Source organism: Scyliorhinus torazame, chromosome 19 (assembly GCF_047496885.1).
Source record: "Scyliorhinus torazame isolate Kashiwa2021f chromosome 19, sScyTor2.1, whole genome shotgun sequence".
In the NCBI taxonomy this organism is placed as follows: Eukaryota; Metazoa; Chordata; class Chondrichthyes; order Carcharhiniformes; family Scyliorhinidae; genus Scyliorhinus; species Scyliorhinus torazame.
The window spans coordinates 121,392,873-121,420,342 of NC_092725.1; the positions used below are offsets into that span (position 1 = coordinate 121,392,873).

At 44.2% G+C, this 27,470-nt stretch overlaps 1 protein-coding gene across 10 annotated transcripts in view; it reads right to left on the minus strand.

Moving 5' to 3' along the window:
• lrriq1 (leucine-rich repeats and IQ motif containing 1) overlaps positions 1-27,470 on the minus strand; it is a 278,411-nt gene that overhangs the window by 42,199 nt on the left and 208,742 nt on the right. For 8 of the 10 annotated variants that reach the window (XM_072485134.1, XM_072485135.1, XM_072485136.1 and 5 more), the window contains 5 exons: positions 26,764-26,841; positions 24,621-24,760; positions 22,316-22,402; positions 21,743-21,831; positions 11,394-11,492 (listed from right to left, as the gene is read on the minus strand). In XM_072485134.1, coding sequence (XP_072341235.1) covers positions 11,394-11,492; positions 21,743-21,831; positions 22,316-22,402; positions 24,621-24,760; positions 26,764-26,841 — 493 coding nt within the window. Of the gene's footprint in view, positions 1-11,393; positions 11,493-21,742; positions 21,832-22,315; positions 22,403-24,620; positions 24,761-26,763; positions 26,842-27,470 lie in introns of those variants that run through there. The other 2 variants (XM_072485138.1, XM_072485141.1) reach the window with 2 other exon arrangements.

Consider the following 27,470-nt stretch of genomic DNA (forward strand, 5'->3'; position numbering starts at 1 on the left):
ATTACGCACAACTATGTTATAACGGTCTTGTACAGATGTGAAACGAATTGAAAAACAGCTTTCATAAACAATATTTTCTCATTTCAACACTTTCAGCTCTCTATTGTAACTACTTTAATAATAGTTTTGACAGTTGATGGCCTCCAGTTATATTTTTCAAAATTATGTGTGTTGCATAATCCCAAAATATCATTTTTGAAAAAAACTGGCACAACCATTGCTGTTGGAAGTGTTTAAATGAAACGATGACAAATTTAATTGAAAAGTTGGAATTGAATGCTGCATACATTGCATTGTCTTCCCTCCATCCCCCAGCCCCAACATCCCATCCCCCAGCCCCCATCCTTTTGCCCTTTTTGGGCCCCATGACTGAATACCACCAAGCTTCCTGCTGCAGCCTGGAGGGTGGAATGACTTAGACCATGGACTTCTGTATAATTGCCTTCAATGAAGCAACATGATCAGCTGAGAGGGAATACAATACTGGATGAGTTGATTTTGACAGTTTTTTTACCTCATACTGGTGAGTGCAATAATCCTTTTATAAATTAGATGAGAATTCTTTCATGGCTCCTGTTAGAGACTAGGAATTTGAATAAAACAAAACTCTCTATCTTGTCACCCAAGCCACATACACAAATTATGGAGGTTATGAAAATCATTTAATAAACTGCAAAAATATAAGATGTACACTCATTAAATATTATTAAAGGAACATTTTAATAAGTATAAGCACTGAAAAAATGGGTCAAAAACCCATGAGGCCACCATCTGGGACATGGAAGTTTCTTAATTTTAACAAGACTCATGTCATATTTTAGGCAAATACCTCTTCTGTTAAGTTGCAAACAGAGATGGAATATGTTGCTTTTGGGAGGCAAGGATGCCAGGGAAGTCAGTTAGTTTTGGGTCCCCCTTCATAAAGGAGGGTGAGGCACTGGAAAAGAACCTTCCGTGTTTGGGCGGTCCAACATTGGCTTAGACCCCCACATTGGCCCCAGATTCATTATTCAGTGGGTTGTCTGGTTTCTAAAACATGATGGCCTGTCAATGCAGGGAACATGCATACCCCAGCAATGGGAGTCCCCATCCCAGCAAAGTTCCCTTTTACATCGTTCGTCATGTATGGATTAGTAGAGGCTCTGATCATTATGAGGCTCCACAGAAACTCTAAGAAAAGTTCAGCATCTGGCATAACTGATGCCATCTTATTTCATGATTCTCCTTTCACACTCCTGCTTGTACTGAGTTGATGGGTACGCTCTCAAGGCTGAGATAGTTTTCAAAAGAAGCAGGTCCAAGTAAAAAGGTTTTTGAGACTGAAACTCTCTTTTGCTGCTTTCAAGTAAATACAGAAGGCCTTTGCTGACTTATCCTGTGTCTATGACATAGGCCTATAACTTCCAGGTTCCCCAGCATCGTATTTAAGGGGTACCCCTATGATGCGCAGGGAATCCCTCCAGGCAACTCCCATGTAAGGGTTTACCCAGCAATTGCCCAGAAGTATTAACTTCCTCTGGGCAATTGTGCTGGGAACCATCTGACAGGAGCAATTTAACTCATTAACTTTGGATGGTTCTGCCAGTTTTACACTGATGGTAAGACTGAAAGAGTTAGAAGGCAAAGCAACTTCTAACACCAGAGGGACTATTTAAAAAAAATAGACCCAGCCGCTCAAGGCCCACACACACGACCACCCTCCCAGACTAACCCCCCCACTCCCGGACTGAACCCCCGTCCTCCCAGACTAACCGCCCCTCCCGGACTGACCCCCCTCCTGGGAAACAGCACCCTCTCTTCTGAAAATGGCCCCCATCCTCTGAAACTGACCTCTCACGTCTAAAACTGACGTCCCACGTCTAAAACTGACCCCCCACCTATGAAACTGCCCCCGTCTGAAACTGCCTCTCCCCTCTGAAATTGCCCCCGAAACTGAGCCCCCGCTCTTAAACTGAACCGCCCCCCTCTTAAAGTGAACCCACTCCTTCCGTAACTGACCCCTCTTCCTTCCTCCCGAACTCACCTCCCTCCCAGATGCCCCCCCCCCCCCCGGGGTTCTGACCACACACATCCTCTCCCGGGGACGAACTGCCCCACCCACCCCTCAAATTTCCTAAACTGTACCATTTATCTCTATCCTGCAAACTTTAAACTTCTCCTTTAGGGCAGTAAATATGGGGAATTTCTGACTTCTCTGCACCCGTTAGTCCACGATGATCCTGCCAGGGATGCGCTCCGCTGCTCCTGTCTCACCCAGCCTGAGTGAGGAAGGTTGAACGAGACCGGGGCTTTGGAATTACAGCATAGACGAGTCTGGCGAAAGGGGCAATCTTATGGAGATTGCTATTCTGCGGGAGTTACGGGTATTATAGTGTGGCTCCCAGGCATGCGGCTGAAACCCTCCAGAATCAACGGCTGTGAGAAAATCAAACAACGAATCAACTCTGTTTTGTTATGTTTCCTTTGTAACATAAGCGGCTTCCTTGTGTTGCATTTGTCAAGGAAGGTCGAGACGTGTAAATAACTTCAACTCATTTATTTACACTATGTACACTTTTATAACTTGAGTTCGACACTACTGCTAATCCTATTGTAGCTACCTAAACTGACTAACCAGCTGCTGTCTTCCACGTGGTGGGTGTGATGATGAATCAACCCTGTGCCTCTCCTCACCGACTGTCTCCACTGGCCGAAGGGGCTGATCATGTGTGTGGTGTCCTTCATGTATGGGTTGGTGTAATGCCCCCTGTGGTCGTGCCACCTCCTTGCTTGTGTATCGTGAATGTCCATTGGTCGCCTCCCATCTAACTTATCCATTGGTTGAGTGTGTGTGTGTGATGTTTCTGGTGATCCCTCTAGTGTCTGTCTAGCTTACATGTATTTACAGTGATGCACATCACCACAAACTCCATGATGAGCTACTGACAATTCTGTGTGCACCATGAAGATCAAATCAGTCACTCATGCAAAACCAACAACGGGCTCCCAAGGGATCATCCTCATACCAGCCTTCTTCAACATACCTTATGTACTTGTGACATCCACACCCCCACTAAGTCACAGCTCTTCACATTTGCTGATGACTTGGCACAGGCGTTGCATGTTAAAGAATTTCAGGTGATGAAGGAAACACTGTTCTTAGGAAGCCTACTTCAGAAATGGGAGAAGTTGACCAAATAATATCAAGGCCGTTGTGTCAGCCTTCCACTTGAACAACTCAAAGGACAGGGTAGAACCGCATGTCCAGTTTTGTGGCCAACCACTCACCACAACCCAAGGCCAAAATAACTCAACATCGTCTTTGACTGTATGCTGACCTACTGGCAACATCTCCTTAATGCTGGAGCCAAGGTCAAAATGAGAGTGAATCTCCCACGGAAACTGGAGGGTACATTTGGGGCATTGAGCCAACACACTGTGTACTGCTTCACTTGTCCTGCGCTATCCAACAGCAAAGTATTGCTGCTCAACCTGGTTCAGGCGTGCCACATAAACATGACATCTCAATCTCTGGGAAGTCACGAGGATTATTTCTGGAACCTTGAGACCAACACAGCTGAGTGGCTTCCCCTGCTAGCTGTGGTAAACCACTGTATTATATTGTACTTACCGTTCTTACTTATTGTACTTACTGTTGTACTGTTTGTTACATGTCTGTGTTTGTCCCTGTTGGTTCCACTCCTCGGGCTCAAGTATAAAGGTGGCTAACCTCCAGCCCTGCCCTCATTCTGGGACCGGCTGACAACAGGTGTCTTTTAGCTGATTAAAGCCACAGTTTACTCTTCCGACTCTCGTCTGTTGTCATTGATGGTACATCAATTTAATCAGCTAAAATTTTAAGATGGATCCATCGCTCAAGCCTGATCGCCTGGAGCTGGACCCTCAAGCAGATGACGCCACTGCCACGTTTGAACACTGGCTAAGCTGCTTCGAATCATACATTGATTCCTCCGCCGCCGCCGTCGCTGAGACCCACAAGCTGCGAGTCCTCAACTCCCGGGTGAGCCCGCAAGTTTTCCTTCTTATCAGAGACGGTACCTCGTACGAGGATGTGATAACGTTGTTGAAGGGGCAGTATATTAAGGAAGGCAACGAGGTGTACGCTAGGCATCTCCTTGCCACGAGGCGACAGCGCCCTGGAGAATCACAAGCTGAATTTCTACGCGCCTTGCGGGTACTCGGCCGGAACTGCAGTTGTAAGGTGGTATCGGCTGTCAAGCACACCGAATTGCTGATCCGGGTCGCCTATGTCGCAGGAATAAAATCTAATTACATCCACCAGCGCCTAATAGAAGAGGGTACACTCGACCTCCAAGACACAGTACAGCTCTCGGACTCGTTGGAAGTGGCCTTCCATAACATGGATGCCTACACCTCCGACCACGCGGCATCCTCGTGGACGGCGTGGGCGCTGCCATCACCCGACCCAGGGGTGCCGCAAGCCTGTGCCACGCAGCGACCCGCCAACTCCAGAGGCCCGAAATGTTACTTCTGCGGCCAGGGTAAGCATCCCAGACAACGCTGTCCTGCGAGGAGCGCGATCTGCAACGGGTGCGGAAAGAAGGGCCACTTCTATAAAGTCTGCCAGGCCCGACCTGTTTCTAAACCCAGCAGCGCTGCGTGTAGCCTGTGGGGACCACCACCATCTTCCACGTCATCCGGCACATACGACCCGTGGGAGCCGCCATCTTCGACGCCACCCGCCACGTGCGACCTGTGGGGGCCGCCACCCGCCACGTGCGACCCGTGGGGGCCGCCATCTTCGACGCCACCCGCCACGTGCGATCCGTGGGGGCCGCCATCTTGGAATCACCACGCCGCCTCCCGGAACCCCTGCTCACCAGATCGTACGCTGGCCTCCGCTTCCCTCGATCAGCCCACCCACCTTCCGAAGCTCGCCTCCATCACCCTCGATCAATCTCGATTCAGTCTCGGAACAACAATTCCGTAAGTTTTCGAATACTCATGGACAAAGATGACAGTGGTCCTAAAGGAAGAGTGCTAAATTGGGGAAAGGCCAAGTATAACAAAATTCGGCAGGAGCTAGGGAATGTGGATTGGGAGCAGCTGTTTAAGGGTAAATCCACATTTGAAATGTGGGAGTCTTTCAAGGAAAGGTTGATTAGAGTGCAGGACAGACATGTCCCTGTGACAATGAGGGATGGAAATGGCAAGATTAGGGAACTATGGACGATGTGTGTAATTGGGAGACTAGCTGAGATGAAAAAGGAAGCAACCATAAGATCTAGGCGACTTAAAACTGATGAAGCTTTGGAGTAATATCGGGAAAGTAGGACAAATCTCAAACGTGCAATAAAGAGGGCTAAAAGGGGTCATGAAATATCTTTGGCTAACAGGGTTAAGGAAAATCCCCAAACCTTTTATTCGTATATAAGGAGCAAGAGCGTAACTAGAGAAAGGATTGGCCCACTCAAAGACAAAAGAGGGAATTTATGCATGGCTTCAGAGGAAATGGTGAGATTCTTAATGAGTACTTTGCATCAGCATTCACCAAGGAGAGGGACATGATGGATGTTGAGGCTCAGGATGGATGTTTGAATACTCTAGGTCAAGTCGGCATAAGGAAGGGGGATGTTTTGGGTATTCTAAAAGGCACTAAGGTGAACAAGTCCCCAGGTCCGGATGGGATCTATCCCAGGTAACTGAGGGAAGCGAGGGACAAAATAGCTGGGGCCTTAACAGATATTTTTGCAGCATCCTTGAGCATGGGTGAGGTCCCGGAGGACTGGAGAATTGCTAATATTGTCCCTTTGTTTAAGAAGGGTAGCAGGGATAATCCAGGGAATTATAGACCTGTGAGCTTGACGTCAGTGGTAGGCAAACTGTTGGAGAAGATACTGAGGGATAGGATCTATTCACATTTGGAAGAAAATAGACTTATCAGTGATAGGCAGCATGGTTTTGTGCAGGGAAGGTCATGTCTTAAAAACCTAATAGAATTCTTTGAGGAAGTGACAAAGTTAATTGATGAGGGAAGGGCTGTAGATGTCATATACATGGACTTCAGTAAGGCGTTTGATAAAGTTTCCCATGGCATGTTGATGGAAAAAGTGAAGTCGTATGGGGTTCAGGGTTTACTAGCTAGATGGATAAAGATCTGGCTGGGCAGCAAGAGACAGGGAGCGGTGGAAGGGAGCGTCTCAAAATGGAGAAAGGTGACTAGTGGTGTTCCACAGGGATCCGTGCTCGGACCACTGTTTGTGATATACATAAATGATCTGGACGAAGGTATAGGTGGTCTGATTAGCAAGTTTGCAGATGATACTACGATTGGTGGAGTTGCAGATAGCGAGGAGGACTGTCAGAGAATACAGCAAAATATAGAGAGATGGAGAGTTGGGCAGAGAAATGGCAGACGGAGTTCAATCCAGGTAAATGCGAGGTGATGCATTTTGGAAGATCTAATTCAAGAGCAGACTATAAGGTCAATGGAAAAGTCCTGGGGAAAATTGATGTACAGAGAGATCTGGGAGTTCAGGTCCATTGTACCCTGAGGTGGCAACGTAGGTCGATAGAGTGGTCAAGAAGGCATACAGCATGCTTGCCTTCATCGGACGGGATATTGAGTACAAGAGTCGGCAGGTCATGTTACAGTTGTATAGGACTTTGGTTAGGCCACATTTGGAATACTGCGTGCAGTTTTGGTCGCCACATTACCAGAAGGATGTGGATGCTTTAGAGAGGGTGCAGAGGAGGTTCACCAGGATGTTGCCTGGTATGGAGGGTGCTAGTTATGAAGAAAGGTTGAGTAGATTAGGATTGTTTTCGTTGGAAAGACGGAGGTTGAGGGGGGACCTGATTGAGGTCTACAAAATTATGAGAGGTATAGACAGAGTGGATAGCAACAAGCTTTTTCCAAGAGTGGGGGTGTCAATTACAAGTTGTCACGATTTCAAGGTGAGAGGGGAAAAGTTTAAGGGAGATGTGCGTGGAAAGGTTTTTACACAGAGGGTAGTGGGTGCCTGGAACACTTTGCCAGCGGAGGTGGTAGAGGCGGGCACGATAGCATCATTCAAGATGCATCTAGACAGATATATGAACAGGCGGGGAATAGAGGGAAGTAGATCCTTGGAAAATAGGCGACAGGTTTAGATAAAGGATCTAGATCGGCACAGGCTGGGAGGGCCGAAGGGCCTGTTCCTGTGCTGTAATTTTCTTTGTTCTTTGTTCATTACCTCACTAAATCCATGATAGCCATCCGGATCAACGGCCACGGGACGACCTGGCTCTTCGACTCCGGGAGCACGGAGAGATTCCTTCACCCAGATACGGTACGGCGCCGATCCCTCCCAATTTTACCCGCTACTCAGAGAATCTCCCTAGCTTCCGAATCACATTCCGTGGAAGTCTATGGGTACTGTGTCTCAACCCTTACAGTACGGGGCGTTGAGTACAAAAATTTCAAGCTCTACGTCCTCCCCCAACTCGGTGCTGCTCTACTACTAGGTCTAGATTTCCAATGCCACCTCAAAAGTCTTACCTTGGAGTTCAATGGAGCCCTGCCCCCTCTCACCATCGCCTGTCGATCCTTAAGGTTGCCCCACCCCCGCTCTTTGCTAACCTCACCCCGGACTATAAGCCCGTCGCCATTAGGAGCAGACAATACAGTGCTCGGGACAAGGCCTTTGTCAGATCGGCGGTCCAGCGACTCCTGCGGGAAGGGATCATAGAGGCCAGTACCAGCCCCTGGAGAGCCGAAGTGGTGGCCGTCAAAACTGGGGAGAAGCACCGATGGTCATCGACTACAGTCAGACCATCAACCGGTACACGCAGCTCGATGCGTACCCTCTCCCCCGCATATCTGACATGGTCAATCAGATTGCGCAGTACCGAGTCTTCTCCACTATTGACTTGAAGTCCGCGTACCACCAGCTCCCTATCAACCCGGAGGACCGCCAATACACTGCCTTCGAGGCAGATGGCCGTGACTACCACTTCCTTAGGGTCCCTTCGGCGTCACCAATGGGGTCTCGGTCTTCCAACGGGATTCATAATGATGGGGGTTCCTCCTTCATGAGTGATGAGCTGCGTCAGTTCCTGCTTAGCAAGGGCATCGCCTCAAGCAGGACTACCAGCTACAACCCCTGGGGAAACGGACAGGTGGAGGGAGAACGCGGCGGTCAGGAAAGCCATCTTTCTTGCCCTGCGGTCTAGAGGTCTCCCTGTCTCCCGCTGGCAGGAGGTCCTTCCCGATGCGCTCCACTCCATCTGGTCGCTCCTGTGTACCGCCACCAATACGACACCTCACGAGAGAATGTTTGTCTTCCCCAGGAAGTCCACCTCAGGGGCTCGCTCCCGTCCTGGCTGACGGTTCCAGGGCCCGTCCTCCTCCAGAAGCATGTGAGGAGTTACAAGTCAGATCCCCTGGTCGAACTGGTCCTTCTCCTCTCTGCTAACCCCCAATATGCCGACGTGGTACACCATGACGGGTGGGAGGACACAGTCTCCCTTCGGGACCTGGCCACCGCAGGTTCCCCAGCGACCATCACCACTACCCCCGACTCTACACTGTCTCCCTCCGTTGCTACTCATGACTCTACACCGTCTCCCTCCGTTGCTACTCACGACTCTACACCGTCTCCCTCCGTTGGTACTCACGACTCTACACCGTCTCCCTCCGTTGCTACTTATCCGGAAGACAACACGCTCCTGGATAAACAGGCTCAACACTTCATCCGACACCAGTGATCGCAGCGGAAGGTCAAAGCCCCCGACAGACTCGATCTCTAATTCAACCCGTCTACTTTATCCCCGCCGGACTCTTTTTTAACAGGGGGTGAATGTGGTAAACCACTGTATTATATTGTACTTACTGTTCTTACTGATTGTACTTACTGTTTGTTACATGTCTGGGTTTGTGCCTGCTGGCACCGCCTGTGGCTCCGCCCCTCGGGCTCAAGTATAAAGGTGGCTAACCTCCAGCCCTGCCCTCATTCTGGGACCGGCTGAAAGCAGGTGTCTTTTAGCTGATTAAAGCCATAGTTTACTCTTCTGACTCTCGTCTGTTGTCATTGATGGTACATCACTAGCACACATTGAACCTTCTGGTTTCCGCAAGCAAAACATACTCCTCAAAGAACACCACCAGCAGACAGCTGACGAAGCACTCCTACTGACACAGGCCTTCAAAAGAAACCCAGGCAGCCATCTGAAATCCCATAACCCCGACTAGAACATACTCAGAAATGAATCACAGAATTTACAGTGCAGAAGGTGGCCCTTGGGACGAGCACCCTACTTAAGCCCAAGCTTCCACCCTATCCCCATAACCCAGTAACCCGACCTAACCTTTTGGACACTAAGGGGCAATTTAGCATGGCCAATCCACCTAACCTGCACATCTTTGGACTATGGCAGGAATCTGGAGCACCCGGAGGAAACCCACGCAGACACGGAGAGAAAGTGCAAACACCAGACAGTCACCCGAGGCCGGCATTGAATCTGGGACCCTGGAGCTGTGAGGCAACAATGCTAACTACTGTGCCACCCCATATCTTGCTCTAGATCCAGTTGTGCAACTTGCCTTGTTCAAGAATAAGAAAAATAAATATTCTAATTCCACACCCAACCAACTGATGATGACCTCACCTCCTGAAGGCACACCTCATGGGTGCTGCAAACATCACCAACTGTGACCTGGTAACTGATCCGAGTGGTGAAGTTCCAGGTTTCAATCTTCCATGGAAAATCCAGACAGCCCTCAAATGTTTGAAGATGGGTGAGGGAAATGTGGCCACTTGTTCCAAATGAGGAACAGCTCAAATTATGACTGGTTATTGGTCATGTACTGAATTCCTGTCCTTAGAAATCCATTCCTGGTTGTAACTCAACCACTCACTCTTTGGCAGCTGAAGCCGTTGAATGGATTGTTAACCTTGTTTTCGAGCTATAACTGCTTCCCCAGCCATACAAAATATATATGCCACTCATGGTCTGAATTGGATGTAAGAGGTACAGGTGTCTCAAAGCCGGCTATGTCGGGACCGAGTCTGTGCTGAATTTTGGACGTTGCCTGTTTTCGGGTCGGCCGGTTCAGGTCAGGGCGGACTGGGCCAAGCTGGGTCAGGTGGTTTCCAAGGTTGCTCAGACCACGGGATAGGACAGGCGTTCCAAACCGATAATTAGTCAGCACACAAACACAGCAATGTAGCACCTAGCTGAACAAGCCGGTAATTTATTTTACTCATCAAATAACAGTTAAATTCATGCATGGTTTAAAATTTTTTTTTTTTTTCCAGTTTTCGGACATTGCCGGTTTTTGGATAACCAAATTTCAGACACTGTATCCTTATATAGATGCATCTCTGAATAATATTGACATTTTAACACAAATGCATAAGTGACAAAAGTGTGTGTACCTTTTACATCATTCTCACTGTGAACAATGAGTGTTATAAAATATTATGCAAAAGACAATGCTGTATAAATGTGTCTTACGGGCAGCGCATAAAACTAAGTCACATCGATCGTTTGTTAAATGCAATAGGATGAAATATTTGGTGATCCATGCAACATGACCCATTTTGCATTACGGTCAAGGCTAAGTTATAACACATTGGGTGCGATTTAACCAAATGGAAATAGAGCCCTGTGCATTTAGCTGGGTTTTCCCCGAGCTGCTATCTATTGGGATTTTGTTGCAATTCGGGGAACGTGCAGCACTCAGTCCCGTTTCTGTTTCCTGCACGAGGAACTCTGCGTGCTGGAAATCCTCAGTGCAGGAAGAGATCGGGACGTCATTTTTAAGTGGTGTCCTGATCTCTCAAACTAACGTGACCCTGGAACCTCCCAAAAGCCCCAACTCACCTATAAGGGGATCCTCGTGCTCCCTTGCACCCCACCTCACACGTATAGGGCACTCCCAGTCCCGATCTCTGACACTGCCAGCTGGACATTGCCAGCCTAGCACCTGGGCACTTTGGCAGTGTCAGGTTTGCACCCAGTTAGCACCAGTGCCAAGCTGCACTCTGCCCAATCCCATGGGAGAGCCCCCATGTGCTGTTCCATCTGATCTTCGTTTGTGGGGTCCAGCACTCGCCCGTTAGATCCCAGGGCCTCGGCAGGTCAGGTGAGCGCATATTAGGGTCAGACTCACTGTCTCGCTCGAATATGCAGTTTTGCCAGATAGCTCATCCCACTCACAATGGGCGGGATTCAGATTGTGATGTCTCATGAGGTCGCGTTAGATCTCGCGAGGTATGGCAGGCCGGGTAGATCCCGGAAGAGGGGTATGTACTGGCTGCGCCGCCATTCGGGCGCAACACGGCCGGTAGATCACGCCTATTATTTCTCTAATAAGGACTGAAACAAATAAACATTTGACCTAAAACTTGCCTCAAAATATTGGTACTACAACTGGTAGTTTCTTTTACCTCTGAAGTATTCCACACGATTGATTGTCTTTTTCTTTGGCTTCACAGGAGAATATTTATTTTTCTTATTCTTGAACAAGGCAAGTCGCACAACTGGATCTAGAGCAAGGACAGGAGAAAATCATCAGATTTACAACTTCAACCTGACTGAATAATTCTTACGGCAGGAAACTAACAAGTTGTTGAAAGCTCACAAGTACCAAATGGTCCACTGAACTTGATAATGGATCCACTGAATTTGGCAATGCTACAAATTACAGCTACAAGAACAATTAAAAGGGACCTGAATTCAACACAACTTCCAGCATACAATCTCAAGGGCATACTGCAACACATTTTATTATTTTAAACAGAGTGACAGACATTGTTGTTCTCCTTTCACATCCTGGGCGTAATTCTCCCCTACCCGGCGGGGCGGGGGGTTCCGGCGTAGCGGGAACCACTCCGGCGTTGGGCCGCCACTTCCGCACCTTTAGGGGCCAAGCTCTCACCTTGATTTCCCAACTTAATTTCATCTTGCTCCAAGAAGTGGGGTTGGCACCTTAAATAGCAGAACGAGATTCCCCATTTGAGATGTAACTGTGACAGTGAGATCAACTGAACCGGGAGGAACTAGGTAGCTAAACCAAGACAAGTACTGAATCACTTACCTGTTGGATTCACCTTGCCTCCCTGGGCAACCACCCATCCACAATCAAGCATGTCCCCATTGCCACCTCCCACCCCATCTGATCTCGCCCTGCCCTACCAGATTTGGCATCCAGCCTTCACTCCCCAGACCTCTGACTTTCCTGCACCACATTCCCAACTCCGGGCAGTCACTATCCCGTTCTCCTCCCCTTGCCAAGGCCTAAGATCCATCAGCACAAGGTCTTTGATCTCCATCCTCCCACATTCTCCCACTATTTCCCACCACCACCCCAGTCCAATCTTCCATAAAGTGTCCTGGGATTTGATCATCCACCCTCACACCTTTTCTCTTTACTCTAGGAGGAGGTTCCTGCAAAAGACCTCAGGGAAGAAAATCTCTCCTGAGAATGTATCACCATGTAAATCCATCTCTCTCAAACACCAGAAGACATTGGCACTCTGCATGGATTAGTTAGTGAGGTAAAAGATTTGTATGAGAAAACATAGAAATTAGGAGGAGTAGGTCATTCGGCCCTTCGAGCCTACTCTGCCATTCAGTATGGCTGATCTTCGGGGAAGTACTGGAGCGGAGAAACTACGTCATCTTCTTCACGGCCTCCAACACGTCATTGATGACGATGAACATCTTGCCAAGGTCGTCCCCACACCCCCACTACTTGCCTTGAAACAACCGCGCAACCTCAAACAAACCATTGTTTGCAGCAAACTACCCAGTCTTCAGAACAGTGACCACGACACCACACAACCCTGCCATGGCAATCTCTGCAAGACGTGCCAGATCATCGACATGGATACCACTATTACACGTGAGAACACCACCCACCAGGTACGCGGTACATACTCGTGCGACTCGGCCAACGTTGTCTATCTCATACGCTGCAGGAAAGGATGTCCCGAAGCGTGGTACATGCAGACGCTGCGACAACGAATGAACGGACATCGCGCAACAATCACCAGGCAGGAATGTTCCCTTCCAGTCGGGGAACACTTCAGCAGTCAAGGGCATTCAGCCTCTGATCTCCGGGTAAGCGTTCTCCAAGGCGGCCTTCAGGACCCGCAACAACGCAGAATCGCCGAGCAGAAACTTATCGCCAAGTTCCGCACACATGAGTGCGGCCTCAACCAGGACCTGGGATTCATGTCGCATTACATTCATCCCCCACCATCTGGCCTGCGAAATCCTACCAACTGTCCTGGCTTGATACAATTCACACCTCTTTAACCTGGGGTTACCCCATCTCTGGATCTGTAAAGATTTAATCACCTGCTAATGGTCGCATTCCAAGCATTGTTTGGCATCTTTGAATTTGTCTATATATATGTTTCTGGAACATACCTCTTCATTCACCTGAGGAAGGAGCAGCGCTCCGAAAGCTAGTGACATCGAAACAAACCTGTTGGACTTTAACCTGGTGTTGTAAGACTTTGTCTTGTAATGAAGGCCAACATACCATTTGCCTTCCTAATTGCTTGCTGCATCTGCCTCCCACTTTAATTGACTGGTGTACAAGGGAACCCAGATCCCTTTGTACATCCAGACTTCTGTTTATATCACCATTCAAAAAAATACTCTTCATCTGTTTTTAACACCAAAGTGTATAACTTCACATTTAGCCATGTTGTACTGCATCTGCCATGTATTTGCCCACTCACTGAACTTGTCTAAATTACCCTGAAGCCTCCTTGCATCCTCCTCACAACTCCGCCCAGTTTTGTATCGTCAGAAAACTTGGAAATGTTACATTTGGTTCCCTCATCCAGGCCATTTATATATATCGTGAATAGCTGGGGCCCAAGCACTGACCCTCCGGTACCCTATTAGTCAATGCCTGCCAATCGGAAAAAGACCCATTTATTCCCACTTTGTTTTCTGTCTGTTAACCAATTCTTGATCCACACCAATACATTACCCCCTATGCTTTAATTATGCCCATTAAACTCTTTATGAGGGACCTTATAAAAAGCCTTCTGAAAATCCAAATACACCACATCCACTGGTTCTCCCTTATCTATTCTACTAGTCAAAAACCTTCAGTAGATTTATAAGCATGATTTGTCTTTCGCAAATCCATCCTGGCTTTTTCAATCCTGTGAATGCTTTCCAAATGTTTTGTTATCATGTCTTTTATAATAGAATTGAGCATCTTCTCCACTGCTGATGTAACTGGTCTGTAATTCTGTTTTTTCTCTCGTTCACTTCTTGAATAGTGGGGTCACATTTGCCACCTTCCAATCTGTAGGAACTGCTCTAGAGTTGATAGAATTTTGGAATATGGCCACCAATGCATCCAATATTTCCAGGTTCACTTCCTTTAATACTCTGGGATATAGATTATCAGGCCTTAGTGATTATCAGCCTCTAACCCCATTAATGTCCCCAGCATCATTTTCTTACTAATAATAAATTCCTCTATTTCTGCCCCCCCTACTGAACCCTTGGTTTCCTAACATGTCTGGGAGGTCACTTGTGCCCTCTTTTGTGAATACAGAACCAAAATATGTGTTTAATTCTTCTGCCATTTCTTTGTTCCCTATTATAATTTCTCCAACTACTGACTGTAATCTTTTCTCTTCACATATTTATAGAAGCTTTTATGGTCAGTTTCTATGTTCCTTGCAATTTTATTCTCAAACTCTATTTTCCCCCCCTTGATCAAATCTTTTGTTCTCTTTTGCTGAATTCCAAAATGTTCCCAATCCTCCCAATCAATTGCGCTTTTGGCAATTTTATCTGTCTTCTCTTTGGATTTAACATTATCTTGAATTTATCTTGTAAACCATGGTTGAGCCACCTAACTTATAATTTTCAGCCAGACAGGAATGAATAATTGTTGTAATTCATGCACATGTTCTTTAAATATGAGCCATTGCCTATCCATGGCAACTTTTTTAGTAAGAGTTAATCTATCCTTGCAAATCTGCACCTCATGCCCTCAATAATTTCCTTTATTTAGATTCAGGACCCTAGTTTTGGATTCGACTACTTCACTCTCCACCTTAATGAAGAATTCTATCATATTATGGTTGTTTTTCAGAGGGACCCCGCACAACAAGGTTGTTAATTAATTATTTCTCATTGCACACTACCCAGTCTAGAATAGCCTGTTCACCGTTTGGTTCTGGACAGCCCACACAATTGAACAGCAGCAGGTACAAGTGACAAGAACAGCAAATGTTCTCTGAAAGGCAAGGTCCTCTTTCTGTTTTGTTGGGGAGGACGTAGAGTAAGACTTCAATAGCCGAGGCATGAAATAAGACTGCTCACTTGACACAAGGCTAACTGATCTTCAGTGAGCTATATATGAAGTTGCTTTAATATCAAACAATGCTGAAATCACTCAGTAGCATCTGTGTTGAGAAATAGAATTGACGGGGGCAATTTTCAGCCCGCGATCGCTGTCATACAGAATGGCGCACAGGTGGAAAATTCTCTCCAGAGATCGTGTTTCCCGAATTTCCACGCCCCTTCCTGGCTACGTCACGAGGTTAATTCCCACAAAGAGCATGAACCTCATTTAAATGGATTTTAATAAATTTTAATATTATTAACAGGCCTCCCCGACACATGATTTCCCCCCCCCCCCTCACTAAATATTCAATAGCCGACTTTTACAACAGCTTCTTAAAAATGAGAAACAGTTAAGGGGATCCCTCTGAGTACCCAAAAGTAAGTATAGCCTCTGGGAGAGAGGGAAATGCCCTGGCACAGGGTTGGCCCGCATGGGAGTCCCATGGGGGGGGGTTTCCATCAATGTGCGGTGGAAGGAGCGGGCTGTGTGGAAGAACTTGCAGTCACAGGTGGTGAGTGGGCACTGAGGGCGGAGGGGAGCATTGGCGATATGTCCGTAGTGGTGGTGGGGGAGGGAGTCCCTGATGATTGTCCAGTGGGGGGTGGGAGGGAGGGGGTGGAGTCCCCGATGACTGTCTGGGTGAGGGGGCTTGTGGGGAGCCCCAATCCCTTTGTTGTGGGGACAGGTCAGGTTCAGCTTCAGCTCTGATCAGGGCACTCTTTAAAGTTGACGCCCCGATCTCTGTGGAGCCGGTTGTCGGTTCTAATAGGACCCGCCCAGCTAAAGTGACGGCCTAAACCCCACCCACTCATTTTCTTTCTTTAAAGAGGCTCAAGATCTGGAATGAAAACTGGTCTGTGCAACTGGAGAATTACACACCAATTTTTAGTATGAACTTGAGGCATCAGGTGAGAGTCAGGCATTTGCCAAATTTTGCTAAGATTCCGCCCAATGTTTTAGGTCATAGAATTATACAGCACAGAAAAGGCTCTTCGACCCATTGCGTCTGTGCCAGTGAAAAACAACCAACTGATCAATCTAATCCCATTTTCCAGCACGTGGCCCATAGCCTTTTATGTCCTGGGATCGTAAGGACAATGACCTTCTGACTAAAGGTCAATGGCCTTGTATTATAATTGTGTAATTATTGTCAAATTTTGTTTGATACTGGTCTGTGAAACGTCTCAAGAAATTTCATTATGTTCATATATGCCATACATATGCAAGCTGTTGTCGCAATAACCAGTTATTTTATAGTTGGTCAGGGATTCAGGAAGAAATCCACTGCTATTCTTCAAAGTAAGGCCATGGGATCTTTTAATTCCATCTCAGAGGGCAGGCTCGGTTTAATGCTCAATGTGAAACATGGCACTTGTGACAGGGCAGCACTCCCTCAGTACTGCAAGACGCATTAGCCTGGAATAGAATTTCAAACCACAAGCTTTCGACTCAGAGGCGAGTGTGTTACCACTGGCCCAAGGCTACCACCAGTGATGACTGTGAAAAATGATGTGGGCAGAATTTAAAGGGATAGGGCAATTAAAGGCGACTGACATATTAAGGTGACAGAAGTTTCAAAAGTCTTTGGAAAGGCTCAAAGTACTAAATCCATTGGCCGCCTTTGCCAAGACTGCACGTCAGCTGCAGATGTTTTTGGCAGATAGCACAGCTTTGCGTCTAGTTCTCTGATGACTCAGCCTATGAAGTTAATTCTCTTTGGCCATGAGTTGAGTTCACCAAGGATTACAACATATGACTGGTACCACCATAACGTATGTGGCCATTTGGGATACAGATCAGCGCAGCACAATTTATTTCCTGTTGTGAGACCAAAAACAGGACACTTGTTGATTGTGGTGCATGGAGGAAGCATTGACCGTTAGGGTTAGTTAGGCATGGCTTTCATAGTAAAAAACCCCAAGCAATGAATGTTCAGGATTAATTTCCTTTACCTTGTCATGATTTAAATATGTCATTTACATTAAGAGGCCATTGATATGCTATTTTGAGAAGCGTGATTCATCTTTGAAGCTTTTTTAAATTCATAATTCTTTGCATTCCCACCCTCTTTACTCAGAAACCAGAATGGTGCCAATACAATGACATATTCATGGATGTTGTCAATGGGCAGATAGCCAAAAGGCATATTTGAGTGACTTGGAAAGAAATTCCTCGCCAGATAATTTTTTCCCTCCCTTTCCTGAATATTCTAAGACTGATGAAAGTTAGCCTCATGGGGCACATCAAGTCAGTTTGAGATACAATGCTGAAACTCTACTGGGCCATCTTGGAATGTTTCCATCAATTTGATATCTGCTGTTATGCAAGTTATTTTTCTTTGTTGCCTATTTTCACCAATCTCTCTCCTTTTCTCTTGATGTCATTGAATCTGGGTTACAGTTCTCTGGTCACTTATCACACATCATTCAAAATGTTACTCAACGATCATTATTTATGTGCGAATTCAATGAGTGTTGGCAGGTTGTCCATCACATGAGCTAGATCTTACCCTCACCTGATATCTCTACACATTCTGTGTAAGAATCACTGAATACAGAAGGAAGGCTAGATTTTACCGGGCAATGTGGTTCGTGACCACCCGCCTAACTAGTCGATGTCGAGCTGGCCCACTAAAGTAATGGCTGTCCCTCAGCAATTTAATTCTACTTTAAAGCATTAACTGCTTTCAGGTGAGACTTGTGCCCCAGTTTTTGAGGAGGACTTGCCTTAGAGAGCTGCTGACCATCAGATGGCTGGCAGTTCTGTAGTCCCAGCACTGCCATGTGGTCACTACTGGGATTACAGGCAGTCTAGATGAAAAGGAGCCCACATTTAAAGTGAGGGGGGTGAGGGTCATGTTTGAAAGGCTAGGATAAAGGCCAGAATGATAACCCTCGGGATGGAGTGCGGGCTCCGATGGGCACAGTTAGCCAACACCAACCCATCAGCTAAATCTGCCGGGCCTCTCACATGCCATGTGCCTACTTCTGCCATGGGTGCAATTGTGGTGGGGGTAGGATCTGCCCCTCAAATGACCATTATTTGATCACTTAATCGCCTGATTGGTCCAAGGGCCCTCCATGAAATTTGGAAGAGGAACAGACAGCCATGTGCTGGAATTTACGAGCCTCCCACCTTCAAACGCGTCAGGGGAGGAGGGTACAATCAGTCCCTGGTAAACACAGTATCTGGTGGGTAAAGTGAGAATTCAGATGTTGTGAGAGGAAGGACAAGCAGAAACATGGGAACTGAGAAGGCACAATGAAGGGCCTAGTCAACCACTGTCAAGAGGGAAGCTCAGTGGAGGAAAAGCAGATTTCAGAAGCTCTGGTATAGCAAGTGGAATCATCATGGGGCGGCACAGTAGCACAGAGTGGTTAACACTGTTGCTTCACAGCGCCAGGGACCCTGGTTCGATTCCTGGCTTGGGTCACTGTCTGTGCGGAATCTGCATGTTCTCCCCGTGTCTGCATAGTTTTCCTCTGGGTGCTCCGGTTTCCTCCCACAAGTCACGAAAGACAAGCTTGTTAGGTGAATTGGACATTCTGAATTCTCCCTCAGTGGACCTGAACAGGCGCTGTAGTGTGGCGACTAGGGGTTTTTCACAGTAACTTCATTGCAGTGTTAATGTAAACCTACTTGTGACACTAATAAAGGTATTATTAGTTACAATGGCTATAGAGAAAATAGAAGGAATTTTACAAGAAACGGCATGATCGAGGCTGCTTTGGGAATTAGTTGGACTAACTGATACCTGTGGAAAGACTATTGCCCAAAATTAAAATCTAGATTTGTTTCTTGCTGACTGATTTAAGTTTGGAAAATTAGATTGACCTGTTAGAAAATTAGGTACAATTGTTTTGTCATGCCATTTCTTGTGACCAAAGAAAGTGCTTTGAAATAGACCAGAGTTTCATTTAAATATTTAATTTAAAGACTCCCAACGGCTGGAAAATTCCAGCCTCAAGGTTTGCTCCAACGCTTTTCAGGCAAATTTACTGCAGATCTATGAGGATAATGTAATGAAGTGTCACAAAAAACAGCAATCCACACCACCACATTTGCAACAACACCTTTACTTCAACTGTTTTCAATCAGAAAAGGCTGGGGTGTTCTATCTTGCCTGCAGACTCATACTGGCACCCTGGATCTACTTGTCTTTCATTTCCACCACCTATTCAGCCTAGGAAAAGATTGTCAATGGATTGGGATGCTACTGAATGTTTCCTAAACTGCAAAGAGTTCATTCCATTATTCAAATATTCCCCTCTAATTGTCTACATTTCTTTAAATTTCACCCAAACACAACTTTCCACTCTCTCAAAGGTCAGAGTTTGCAGCTAAAGCTATGACAATGAGCTGGCCTTGGAATAGTGGATGCAACCAGCACACTTTCATTTGAATCAGTTTTGCACCTATTTCGAATTGCAACTTACACCAATATGAAAAATTTGTGATCAGGAAAACAATGAAATGGAAGGAAAGAGTCAAAGATGGGGGGCAGGATTGATAGGAATTGGAAGAAAAAGAACAAACCACGTTCCAAAAGCACCTTTCACAGTCTTACAGTGCTTTATAGCAATTAAGCTCTTTTGAATTGTAATCATTGTTGTAATGTAGGAAGCACAGCAGCCAACTTGCTTACAGCAAGCAACCACAAACAATACTGACAATGTTAAAAATGTTTTTGTTACACTAACTGAGGGATAAATACTGACGAGTACACCATGAATAGCTCTCTTGCTCTTCTTTGAAAGAGCGACATAGAATATTTTACATTCCACAAGAAATGTTTCAGGGTGGAGACCTAAATCAGATTAAACAGAGTGATTCCCATATCCTATAAAAAAGACAGGCATAGTTGGTACCCACACAAATTCCAAATGAACGGAGGTGAGTAGAATTGAGTGAGTTTTTTCAGAATGAGAACAAATAAGCAGGTGGGAAGATGGTGACGAATGGGCCTCCTTTCAAGAATGAAGTGGAGAGCCCAGAGAGTATTCACCTTGAGAAAAATAAGTGCACAGGAAACAAATATTTGGGACTGAAGAAACCATAATCACCAATGGAGTTTGGGAAATTGGCTAGCTGGGAGTTTATGGGAGACAGGGAGGAGAATGGCGTCAAGAGAAAATGAGTTAAGTGAGACAGGAACAGGTTGAAACAATTGCTCCAGTCTTTGTACATCTTACATTGGAGTAAGAAATTGACCTTACAGAGTTGGGATGAATATGAGGTTGGAAGCAAGAAGCTGAAATAAGTTAGACCAGTAGCAGCTTGGGAATTGATAGTTTAATGTTTAACAGTGAGAAATGGGATGAGGAATAAGATAGATAGCCTTCAGGTTTGTTCTGCCCTACAGCAGAGTTAATGATAATAACATCACGGTTGCAACTGAGAGAAAGATGAAGAAAAGGGATATTCTCAAAGAAACGATCAAGAAAAGATGCCATTGGGAAGAGTTCCTATCAATAACAATATTGGTAACACAGAGTGAGGAAGGTGACTGATTATCCAAAAAGGCAGCATCAAAAAGGAAGCAAAGACTTCAAAAAAAAAAGTTCAGCATTGAGCTTGGGATTCATTGAGGCCGAACATCAAGGGATGAAACCAAGGTTCAGAAAGAGGAAAATCAGAGAAAATGGCAAATACCTAGCTGGAAGGAAGAATAAAATAAGACGCACGGCGGCACAGTGGGTAGCACTGCTTTCTCATAGCACCAGGGACTCTGGTTCGATTCCGGCCTTTGGTCACTGTCCGTGTGGAGTTTGTACGTTCTCCCCGTGTCTGCATGGGCTTCCTCTGGGTGCTCCCACAGTACGGGTTAGGTGGATTGGCCATGATAAATTGCCCCTTAGTGTTCAGGGATGTGCAGGCTAGGTTATGAGGACAGGTAGGGGTGGACGGGTGAGTGAACATGGGTAGAGTGCTCTTTCGAAGGGTAGGTGCAGACTCAATGGGCCAAATGGCCTTCTTTTGCACTGTAGGTCTTCTATGATTCTAAGGCTCAGAATAAAGTGAAAGGGAAGAAGGAGCGGGATTAGCTGGTATTTAAAATTTGCTTCAGCTTTAAATTCTTTCTGCCTGAAAGGAAATAAAAATCTTTTGTTGAAGTGGCATATGATACGTTAACTGTATCTTTAAATTAATTTTGAATCATCAAGGGCTCACCAACTATTATGCATTGAAATTGTTTACAATCCTGTAGTCATAATCACACTCAGAAACCATCCTCATGGATGTCAGAGCAATAAATTTGTACACATTTGATTCAAGACTCACGCACTATGGGTGGATGAAAGAGTTAACACTTATCTATAAAGAATATGTGAATGGAAACTAATTCTTTGCCCTTCACACAGCCCCGCTGGATGACTGCCAAGTTGCAAGGGGGGAATATAAACATACCCAGCAATTTTTTAGCCTCTGCTTTCTTGGATTTCATTTTCTGAGCTCGTTTCAGCATTAGCTGTGCAGTGTGAGCATCCTTAAAGCCCCTATCAGTAACAAGAACAAAAAGGCAAATAGCTGAAGTTAATGCAATTTCCTAAAAAGAGTCCACAATAAGTTATAGTTGAGCAAGAAAGTCAAGTGAGAACATTCATTAATTTTACCTTCAAGACCATCAACATAGAAGGAAACGGTTTATAGCTATTTCAAAGTATTATTCTAGAATTTTATAGAAGACTATTTTTTTCTATAAATCTCCTCTAATTCAACTGCATAACACCCGATGATGTACGCGTGCTATAAATCTTATTTTCAGATATTGCAGAAAACCTAAGTTACATTGAAAAGCAAATGTGGAGTGCCAAAAAATTTAATGTAACTTGACAAATGCTTCACTATTAATTTGGGAGTTTTGAGGAGCTTGATTCTTTTTGATAAATGTAGCAGTATGTACTAAGCAAGAAGCTTTATTTATTTTACAGTTATTCAATTAGTGAAAAACTAGCTTTGTAAAGTAATAGCTTTGCTTACCATTCCAGAGAGATTTGCTCTTCTTTCTCTGACTTGAAGCATTGCTTACTGCAAGATGTAGCCTCAGAGAATCTTGAGACAGTTCTGCTGTATGACCAAATGACAGGAAAACAATTTTGACACTGTTAAAGGAACATTTCTGTCCAACAGATCCTGTACATTAAAATAATAGGGAGAAACATGCCTCAACTGGGAACAGAAAATTTGTGGGGGCAGGGGGGGGGGGGAGAAGAGGAGTGCTGCTCGGAAGAGCAAAGCTCAAATTATTTATTAATGTTTGAATGCTGAGGAGTGATACTGTCTTGAATCATAGGTGTTACCTTATGTTCACAGCCAATTAACATCAAGGTCAAAGATTAACTTTACCAATCTCAAGATAGATCTTAAAATCAACCTTTTATGTTTTTTGCTGGTTGGGAATTAAGTGACTGAAATTGAGAGGTGCCTGTCTACTACCCGTGACGCCTGGACATTCTTGACTGGTATGCTAATTAAGATAGCTTTAATGTATTCACAGAGTCATGGTAATTACAGAAGCAGGCTGTTAAGTCAGTTGTGTCTGTGCTATTGCTAACTTTACATATGGAACTAATGGGCCAATTTTGGGTGAACAACCAGTGGAACATGTCAGCTAGTTCCCATCTGATGCAGTGATGAGACAGCCATGATTTTGAGGCACCTGCCTCATTCAAATCAGGCTGGTGAGTGGTTTGTGTAGTCAGTGCCTTTCAAAATGGATCTGGCCTCTTTCTCGGTACTAATGAGGCAGGAAGGCTTCCAAACCCATTTAAAGGCCACTATCTTCTTTTTTGCACCAGATTAAATAAGATAAAATCATAAAATCACCCTAATCTGCTCTGCTCCCATTTTGCTGTTATTTCCGTGCATGATTTTCAGATTCTTCCTTTTCAAATATATATATAATTGAGTATTACTAAACAAAGAGACACGTCTACGTCTCACAAGAATATAAATAAAAGGGGAAAACAACAATTTATACTGTGTGAGGAGAGTGTGCTGACTGGTTGGCAAGTGGACTGTGATGGGCAAAGGTTTTGCCATAAAGAATGCACCAATTGATGGTGACTGACAGTTAACTGCCAATTATTGTTTGAAACCAGGCAGCTTAACCCTGATTGGTCAAGGCATTGTCCTGAGCAATGTCAGTGTAACTTCCCTGCTTTTGTAATCAATGCCACTAGTTTTGAAGCCCAGGATCCCAAATGCTAACCACCACTCAACTGTGGTGTCCTTTGTGTTGCTTTTTTCAGCATGGTTGGCGTAGTGTTCACAAAGACCACAAAATAGCTTTTAACTTAAACAATGCTATGATTTAATTTACACTACTAAGCTCCGAATCGACACTTAATCCTTAAGAATACACAACTGATCAATAACATCTAACTACACTCATCTACTACTAATCTCACTACTGGTATAAATTATAATCTAACCATACTCACACTATCTGCTCTTATGACCTTCACTAGCTAACTCCTGCATACACTTCTCCCCTAAGGTCTAGCATCACTGTCTTATGTAGGTGTATCTGTAGCTCCCTCTAGTGGCTACTCTCCACACTACATTAACCCTTGCAACACTGATAGTTATGATAATACCATATTAATTGTTTAAAGGGAGGACAGGGGGATAGAATGGGGAATCTGCTCGCCTCTAATTAGGGGCTCATTAAGCTGTCGAGGAGCCTATTAATGAGTCAAGAAGGGCAAGAAAATGATTTTCAGTTTGTAAATTGTGGGTCTGAACAGTTGAGTACATGTTTGTTTCTAGCTGTTGGGCTCAAAGCAGGCAGAAGTGAAACATCTTTTTTTTAAGCTGAGAAACTTTAGGATCTAGGGGCTCCTGTGCTAGATTGGGTGCACTTTGTTTAATTTGACCACTTTTCTATACATTGAAGTTGCTGGCCCTCTGAAGTGATGCCTCCTCTCCTCTGCTAAGTAGAGGCAGACCCCACTGTGGCTGCCATCTGTCTTTGTCAGTCATGCCCTGCAGGCAGCTCTTGCCTCCCAGTTAGTGCTGGTGCTACTAATTGAGTGCCACGATCACCTCCAGCCCGATAGTGGCAGTTAGATTTGAAGATTGCATTACATGAACAATACAGATGCAGAGTGGAGTCAAGACCTAGAAGTTTTCTAGGGGTTGGGTTCCTGAACTTGAAAATTAAAATCCAGAGGGTCTGACTTTAACTCATTCAAAACCATTCACTTACAGTGTTAAATCATAGCCCATGGCGGATTCTTACAAAAAAACCTTCAATATCATTAGATATTTAGTCAAGTTTTACCTGGGAGATTGCAGAACACTGGTAGTTGCTGGTGAAAATGACGGAGATCCAAATTTTTCAACAGTATTGATATCATCTTGCCATGCTTGTTGCCGGTGCCTTGGTAAGGCAAATGGATCAGCAGTATTTTGAGCAGGAGTCTGGAAAACATTGAGAATACATCTTAATATTCAGGAAATAATAATGATATACTGCATTTTAAGACATACTTTAACAAATCATTACATATGCATTCTATTTGGGAAAAAATAATTTAACAGGTTGGTAAATAGAGGACAAATGCTGCTTCCAAATTTTCACATTTCTGCGTAATTTACTTTTGCACATTTGGCTCACAATCATGAAATTTTCCGATTCCGATATTTCTATTTTTATTCCTAACTGTTCATATTATGACACGATAATTATAGATAAGACCGACCATTCAGTTCAACTTAATTTAACTATTCAAACAGTTACCCAAGTTCTTCCACTGTACCATTCAATTGTGTTTTGAATATTCCAGCCTTTTCACTCCCACAACTCTACCCAGATAATTCTTACTTAAAGACTAATTTCCTGATACCAGCGCCAAATTTAACTTTTACTCATTCAAACCTGCATTCCCTTATCTCTATATCTCTCAATTTAATTTCAAGTAATATTTCAGATTTTCCTTTCAAATACTCTTAATTATTTTTGTATGTCTCTTATGGACCATTTTAACAAGAAAAAAACACAGCATTCACAGAGTTTTGCATAAGCAGCTCCTTACTATCACTCATTCTCTTCACAAACCAGATATTTGTCCAAAAGACTGAACATGTTTCTCCTTTAAAATAGAACACAATTTTGTTTAAAAAAAGGATTCATGGCTCTGGATTGAGAGTTGCCATTTTTCTGTTTAGTGAAGAGGATTTTCATATAGAACATAGAACATTACAGCGCAGTACAGGCCCTTCGACCCTCGATGTTGCGCCGACATGAAGTATAAAAATCAGTTACTTGTCGCTATTATTCCTAATATTTAACAAACTTTCATTTTGTAAGTTTTTAAATGTACAAATTGCCAGAATTAGAACAATGCAATGCAATGGAGAAATGTAGGGCAGAAAAGTGGGGAAAGAAGCATAAAGTCAATGGCAATTTAAACACAAAAAATGTACTTACAAAAACCTGGATGCTAATTACTGTACACGAGAGTTTGAACTGTCTTATAAGATCAGCATCAGTCACATGCCAATGCAACGTCAAATGGAAAAATCCAGCTACGAAATGATTGCAATAAAACCCAAACACAAAGCAAAAGTATTGAAAAGGCAAAACAATCATCAGTCCTGAGATGTGCAAAAGCCCCTTAGCGACAAAGAAAATTTGAGCTGGTAAATCTTCGCTGATTTTCCAGTTTTCTGAGTATGTTGCCAGGCCAATATTTTGTACACTACATTCCATCCTTACAACACCACTTTGGGTGGAATTCCAAGCCCATTACAGGGTGGTGTAATCTGACAAGCAGCTATTGAGAGGATTGGAAACAGTTTGTTTCTTGGATTTATTCTCTCATTTTGCAATTTGTTTATGAGCACTATTTCATCAACACTTGGATATGTTGCTTACCATTAACTTTTCTTCCTCCCAAATTTAAATTTCTGGCTTGACATATAAAATTTGTGAAGGCATGTAAAATATGTAATAACTACTGATGCTTCCTTGCATATGGATAAATTCAACCAACCTTTCTCCTCTCTAATTATAAGAATAAAAGAAAAAAATAACCAGATAAACAAATCAAATTGCTGCTATTTAATATGTTTGAATGTGTGCAAAGTTTTGGTTTATTGCAATTCTTTACATTGTTATCTAACTGTCTGAAACTTTGCATCTGCCATTTTCCTTTTCATCAAACCACATTTTTATCCATTGTTTTCTAATTTTGTGCCAAATTTACACTGTAGTACATCACTTAACTGCCACTGCAGTGTAAAGGACTGAAAAATTAAATAAAAGAAATGTATTTAAGCCGGTGGCACGCATAAGGGAATTTTGAAGTAATAATTTTTTACCACCCCTATATTTCTTAATTCAGTGTCTCAATGTCACATAATAGTAAAGTTCTTTCATAACAGAAATGGAATGAACAGGTTTTTATAATGTGGCACATTACCTTTATTTGTTGGTATCGGTTTTCATTTTGGGAAGATGTTTCAGGATCCGAGGTTACCCAGACTTTGTCCAAGGTGGCCTGAGTGAAGAAGTAGGTTTTCAGATAGGATTCAGTAATTGGAGTGAAAGAACAAATCAAATGGTCACACCTAAGATATCAGAGATAGAAAGTAGGTTTGTCCATATGGACTTCACTGCATGCCAAAATCTTTTCTTCAGGATGCCAGTGTTAACCTGACAGAGATGCTTTTATTAATAAATTGAATGTCTTTATTACAAAGTGCCTTTGGCACTAATAGGACTGTGCATTCTTCAAAATGATTTTGGATCCACTTATAATTTTGCCAAAAACAATAATGCTGTCGTCAGGTTCTTTGAAAAAAAAAGAATTTCAACGTCCTTCTCCCAATAGAATTCAATTATCAAGTGAAATGTAGAGCTTGTTTTCCTTAGCAAAGCTGATCAGCTACAGTTGGCAAAAAAAATTATGGTGGTAATTTTTGTATCCACAAACAGTCCATAAGATCGAAGTTGGCCAGTTGTGTCATTCCATGTGATTTTTTTTTTTACATATCTTGCCAGTAATCAAGTCAATATTGCTGCAGTAATTTCACTAGTCAAAGTGTCTGTAAAACAGAAGATATTGAATGGGGAAATTGTTGTTTTTCTAAAAGCTTCAAGTGCCTCCAATGTGCCTAGTGGCCAATG